Source organism: Belonocnema kinseyi, chromosome 2, assembly GCF_010883055.1.
Source record: "Belonocnema kinseyi isolate 2016_QV_RU_SX_M_011 chromosome 2, B_treatae_v1, whole genome shotgun sequence".
In the NCBI taxonomy this organism is placed as follows: domain Eukaryota; kingdom Metazoa; phylum Arthropoda; class Insecta; order Hymenoptera; family Cynipidae; genus Belonocnema; species Belonocnema kinseyi.
In genome coordinates, this window is record NC_046658.1 from 98,168,024 (window position 1) to 98,174,893 (window position 6,870).

Genomic DNA, 6,870 nt, shown 5'->3' on the forward strand with positions numbered 1-6,870 from the left:
TAAAAAATGGCATTCAGAGTTCGAGTTAATAGCTATGTGTGCGATAGAGTCTATCAACCAGGACAAATGGCTCGAATTGATGGAAATAATAATCCTGATAGGCAAAAAATTGCAATATTTAGACGCCTTTAACTTCGAAGACCACCACTTGAAGTCGCCGATGAGAGTAGGTTATGCCTTAATTGCAATCAATCGATTTGCAATGAGATATAGGAGCTCCAACGTGACCCAGGCTGTTTAAGACTGAATGTTCTTACACAAACAGGCAGGCAAACCTGCATGTTCTGTAATGCTGATGTTAATACTCCAAGGCTTTCATTTGAATGTAGAGTTAACGCTTTTATTGTCATGGACATTTTCATTCCAGAAGAAACAAGAGCATGCTTAAATCATTTGGATGAACACGGTTTCATCTTAGGCCCCTTGCTTCCTGGACTACAAGCGATTAATAGACCTATAGGATTTCGGGACAGCAGTTACTTCTGTTTTGCAGCAACTTCGTAACGAAGCAAATGTTCATGCGGCCGCGGCGTTTAATAATGAGGATAGTTTTACTGATGAAGAGTTTGAAGCTATTGCTCCTGTAACGAAGGAACAATTTGGAGAATTGTATGCATTTTGTGATCCTATTCCGCAGTTACATGGACATAGTGCCAGATACGTGAGGAAAAAAGATCTGCTGACTTTCCTTTGCAAAATGCGTCAAGGTCTTTCTGATGAATTTCTGAAAGTGATTTTTCATTATTCGAGCCGGCAAGCTACAAGCATGGCCATTTCTACTGTAAGAGAGTCTTTAATGCAGCAATTTGTGCCTGGTAAGATTGGATTTAATGCGATAAGCAGAGAGGAATTCATTGAAAGACACGTGACATCATTCGCCAATGAACTTTATAATCCACAACGAGAAATTCCCAGAGCTATTTCTATCATCGATGGAACTTATGCTTACATGCAGAATAGCAGTAACTTTCGCGTATTTCGATAGTCATTTTGCAAGCATAAAGGACGTCACTTGGTAAAACCTGCTCTCATTGTTCTCCAGACGGATACATACTTGAAATACAAGGACCATATTTTTCTGACTCGCGAAACAATGACGCACAAATGCTCATTAACTCTTGGCACTTGCGCACATATTGCAAGCGTTTTATGGTTCCTGGGTTATGCACGTCATCAGCAACACGTAAAGTATCCTCAAACTTCCTTGCTACAAAGGATTCTAGACGCTGCTAATAGAGGTGAACAAGCGAACCCGAATCAAGAGCCAGAAATAGTTTGATATTTCGCAAAAGCTACTGGGATTGGCTCTATTCGCTGACCATGGGTGCTTAGCGTTCGGCCCTCTTGCGAAGGTTACACTGTTATTATCGGAATGTGCGCACTAGTTACTAATGTTACTTTGGATACCATTTGTGCCTTTAAAGAAGTGATTAATTAGTCAAGTTAAAATCTTGGACGCTTAGCGTTTGATCGTTTTGAGAAGCGCGCTATATGAGTCATGAGTCAACGGTGTCGGCGAAAATATGACAGACCACGATTTGAACCGTGATTTCTATGTTGACATCGTTTTTGTAACACTATATGTTGTGAATCGTTTTATTCACGGATCTTGAGCGCTTAGCGCCGCATAGCGCTAAAACTATCCATTTTTATGGATTTTTTTACGGATATTTCATCCGGCACTTATAACCTTAAAAATTACAAAGTTTTAGCTAAATCCACCGAAAGTCATTTTCCCATATCATCACCGCAACCGTTTCCAGATGCAAGAAAAGCTATTACAAATTGGTTTAAGATGGATTTAGAAAGGGTGGAAGAAAGAGAGAGAGAATATCATTAATATGCATAAATGATTCTGAACGTAATGTTTCACTTGCAAATACTTTCAATACATTCTTTAAAAATAGCAAAGGAGAGAAGTAACAAATGTTAGAAATCGTAGATGATCACCCAAAATCATTTCCAAATAAAAAAAAAAACAACAACAAAAAACGATTGCGAATCGTTGCAGATGGATTTAGAAAGTGTCTTCAAAATAGAGCCAATAAAATCTGTAAATTGCATTAATGATTGTGTTGGACGTGATATTCCTCTTGCAAATACTTTCAATAAATCCCTTACAAAGAGCACATAAGAGAAGCAACGGTTTATTTAAATCATAGAGGCTCATCGAAAATTGGTTCCAAATGCAAAAAATAATATTGCAAATCGGTTTAAAATGGATTCGGAAAATGTGGAAGAAAGAGAGATAATAACATTATTAAAGTGCATCAATGATTGTGCTGAACACGATATTCTGCTTGCAAATACTTTCGATATTTCAGCTCATACGTTCAACATCATATATCACCATAACTATTAAAAGTTAATGTTTTTTGAACCACCATGAATAGTTTAGTCCTAAATCTATTTAAATAGCAAAAGTACTCACTCTAAGTATGCAGGTAACACGTATATTGGAAAATGATAAGCAATAAACAAAGGAACATTGTAGGTTTCATCTGGTTCGATAATTGTCATTCTCATATTGTCATCAAATGGATTCAAAGCCTGGCCTGTCTGCGCTATTTGTAGTTTTTCGGCTAATTGCTTTTTGTAGTGTAGGCCTATTGCGTAGGAGGTTTCATTACGGATCTAAAAAATATTTCAAAGTTGAGCAATTTGTTAGTTTTTTAAGTCCTAACATTGAACTGTATATGGCTCGAAATTTCGGTAATTTCAAATATTTGCAATGTAAAACCTTTGGGATTTAATTTTAGAATTTAACTTTTTCAGCCAAATTTTAGTCAGGCCTGGGAGATTCTTTTTTCATTTTACCTGAAAAGGTGAGTGCACCGAAATAGTCCTGTGCAGATGAGTATCAATCATCATTTCTACGATTAGATAATATCGAATTCCATCTTTTAAAGGGTGCAGCGCCACTTGATTGCATCCTCTTCTCTTTGGACAATAAATTTGCACATCATCGAACCCTGCAGATCAAATTTCACTCGATTTTCGTTTTATAAAATTAGCATACCACTCAATCATGAAAAACCGAAAAATGACAGTAAATCTATTTTTCTGACTCGGATTTTTTTATAATTTTTAGTAGAAAAACTTATTCAATACTTAATATGACAGGAAATTAAGCAATTTTTATTATTTCGATTCAAAATTCTTTAAAATCTATAGTAGCGCAACTACTTTAAATTGTGCAATTCAAAGCACTTTTAAATAAAAAATTTTTTAACGTTGAAGGTTTTGATTTTGAAATTTTAATTTTTAATCATTTATTGTCAAATTGATTAATTAAAAATAGAGTGAATTTAATTTAAAGTAGTTAATAAAAATGATTAAAAATTAAAATCTTCACAATAAAACAATTTTAAAAGTTAAGAATTTCAAATTTAACAATTTATAAATATTAAATTACAATTTTTAGTGATCTATGAACAAATTTTGCAAATAGAGAAATGGTAAAAAAAAATTTACATGCCTTCAACCATAATACGAAGACGTTCAGATGTGATTTTCTTGTAAATATTAACTAAAGATTCATCAGCAAATGGTGAAAACATTTGCAAAGTGCGATCCTGAGATATTCCGTTTTGATCGGAAAGATCACAATCAATATTAACAATACTTGTGGGGCTTATGATTTTAGAAAATGGCTCATTTTCCGGGCTACTCGGAACGCTGGCTGGAGAATTTGACTCGTGGAAGCTTCTTGCTGCTATCAGGCGTGCTTGTTTTTCAGAATTTCCCTAAGAAAATTATATTAAATATTAAGTTTATGTTTACACAGGGTGTCTTTCCTGGAAAATTCCACTCTTTGGTCGATCAGTTTGTCATTTCCCTGGAAATTAGTTTTCTTTCTTTGGCTGATAATTAATTTTTTACTGAAAATTTGACTATTCTACTTGAGATTTTTACTATTTTGTTGAAAATTTGTTTTCTGTTGTGAAAATTAATTTTTTTTTTACTTGAACATGCATCCTTTTCAGTTGCAGATTCTATTACTTTAGTTAAAAATTCATATTTTTGGTAGAAAATTCAATTATTTTAGTTAAAGATTCATTATTTTAATTGCAAATGCATTGTTTTGTTTTAAAAATCAACTATCTAAGTCAAAGATTCTTAATTTTAGTTTATAATTAATCACTTTGGTTGAAAATGTAACGATTTCTTTGAAAGTTAGTTGTTTTTTAAACATTAGGATTTTTTAAACTAAAAATATAACTATTTGAATGAAATATTCCATAATTTTAGCTTAAAATTAATATATATTTGGCTGAACAATAATTTCTCAACTGAAAATTTAAATATTTGAATCAACTTGGTTTGAATTGAGTATTCCATATTTCTAGTAGAAAAATCAACTCTTAGGTCGAAAATAATTTTTTCAAAGTTAAAATTTGACTTTTCAATTTATGTATTTTTTTTAATTCTTATTTTTTTGTAGAAATAAATCTTGCTGATTGAAAATTCATTAATTCGAGTTAGATGCTTATTTTAATTGGAAATTCATCTTTTTATTTTATATTTTTTTTTATATTTTTAAATATATATATATATATAATGCATATTTATTTTATATTTATATTTTAAAATTCCACTTTACTAAATAGAGATTCATCATTTTAGTTGAAAATTGATATCTTTGGCTGAGCATCAATTTTTTTAACTGAAAATTTAACTATTCAAATGGAATATTCCATCATTTTAGTCCAAAGATTCATCTCCTTCGTCAGCCATGTATTTTTTAAACTAAAAATTGAACTATTCAATTTTCGGTTGACAATTCATCTTTTTTAGTTGACAAATCATGTTTTTTTGTTGTTAAAAATTTGTCTTTTTTTGTCGAAAATTAATTTTTTTCTTTGAAAATTCATATTTTTGGTTTAAAATTCAACTATTCCAATTGAAGATTTATTATTTTAGTTGGAAATTCCACTTTGTTTAAAAACTGAACTACTTATTTGAAAATTATTATTTTTTGTTATTTAAAATTATTATTTTTCAAAATGAAAATGTAACTGTATCAAATAAATATTCAATCGTCTTAGTTGCAAATTCATCTGTTTGGTTGAACATTATATTTTTTTATCTGAGAATTAAACTATTGAATTTTCAGCTGACAATTATTTTGTTAGTTGAAGGATGATCATTTTTGTCGAAAATTCACCACTTTCTTGGAAATCGTGACTATTTTTTGTTGAATTTTTTTTATGTGGAAATTTATTTAACTATTCCAGTTGAAGATTCAAACATTCTAGTTGAATATTTGATCATACTAGTTTAAAATTCACCTCTCTGGTGGATCTTAAATTTTTCTAAGTGAAAGTTTAACTATTTCATCTTTCTTTGACAATTTATCTTTTTCAGTTGAAGATTCGTATATTTTGTTAAAAATCCGTCGTTTTTGGTCAAAATTAATCTTGGGTTTAAGATTTGTCCTTTTCAGTTGAAAATCCAATTATTTTGTTGAAAATTTATTTATTTTATTGAAAAATTGTCTTATCAATTGAAAAAAATCATCATTTTCTAAATTGAAGTTCATCTATTTGGATGAAGAAAATCTATTTCGTCATCTATTTTGTCGACAAATCGTATATTTTGCACGAATTTATAATAAACTCGCGAAACTGTATGTGTATTCCAAGACTTTGTTTGGAAAATAGAATTGGCAGGGAATTCTTTCCAGGTTTGTGTCGACACCCTGTTATAATAATCATTTTCCACAAAATAACAATATCCACTCACCTCTTCCTTGATAAGAAATTCGATTGTACTTGCATGTCCAATATTATTCTGTAAATTAAGCTTGCCACTTTTAGTGACTACTATTGGAATATCGCACTTCCTCTTTGAGTATGTACTGTAAATCATTTCCATCAGTGAGATTGTATTAGGCGATACAGTAAAATCAACTCTATCTTTTGCACTAATAATAAAATAAGTGGCGCGAGCGTTTCTCTTGATTGGCGTCTCAATGACAGCATTACCTGCAAAATTCATTAAAAATATAAATGAAATATTTTTATAAAAATATTAATATGCAAAAGTGATATTTTGAAAGAAGTACTTGGTTCTGCGAGACATTCGGGAGTGAGTTCCAAACCTTCGTCCTCATATTTACTAGACTCATCAGAATCGCTTCCTTCTTCATCACTTGTGTCTTTATTAAAAAGATGACTAAAAGTCTTCACCAGCTTCTCTGAATCACTATTATTGTCCGAATCCGAATCATCGCAATCGAAATTATAATTTACTGCAGGAAGAAAGATAGTTATTTGTCTCTCAAACAATCAAAAATTTGTTCCAAGGAGCTGCTCATACACTACGTTCCCAATTTTTGGGACCCCCGAAAAGTCAGGTGGCCAAAAATTCTCTTAAAATACGGGAAATAGGGTGATTTTTCACGAAAATAGGAAACTAAATTTTTACAAATCAAAGTAATATAAATGATATATTAAATTCAATATGAAAGACTTTAAATTCTGAAGATTTCAAGTTGAAACATATTGAATTTTCAAGAAAATATTTGAGTTTTCAACCAAAAGAGATTTTCTACTAAACAGATGAATTTTTAACCAGTTAAATAAAATTAAAGCAAATGTTTTTCAACAGAACGGTTGAACCCTCATCCAAATAGATGGATTTTCAATAAAAAAATTTAATTTAAAAACAAATAGTAGAATTTTCGACTAAAGTTTAAAAACTAATTTTCAATTTAAAAAAATTAATTTTCAATTTAAAAAAATATTTTTAGGCATTTGAATTTTAACCAAAGAAGACGAATTTTTAACCAAACAGTTGAATCCTCAATCAAATAGCTCAATTTTCAATCAAACTAGATTTATTGTAAGCAAATAGTCAATATCAATA

General features: G+C 30.5%; 1 protein-coding gene across 1 annotated transcript in view; it reads right to left on the reverse strand.

Annotated features, from left to right (window-relative positions):
- Positions 1 to 6,870, reverse strand: part of LOC117167588 (vacuolar protein sorting-associated protein 13C-like) — a 94,465-nt gene that overhangs the window by 40,849 nt on the left and 46,746 nt on the right. Inside the window, exons 30-34 of the mRNA XM_033352642.1 lie at positions 6,068 to 6,253; positions 5,746 to 5,987; positions 3,479 to 3,746; positions 2,818 to 2,972; positions 2,432 to 2,634 (exon numbers count right to left, since the gene is read on the reverse strand). Of these exons, the coding sequence (XP_033208533.1) occupies positions 2,432 to 2,634; positions 2,818 to 2,972; positions 3,479 to 3,746; positions 5,746 to 5,987; positions 6,068 to 6,253 (1,054 nt within the window). The remainder of the gene's footprint in view (positions 1 to 2,431; positions 2,635 to 2,817; positions 2,973 to 3,478; positions 3,747 to 5,745; positions 5,988 to 6,067; positions 6,254 to 6,870) is intronic.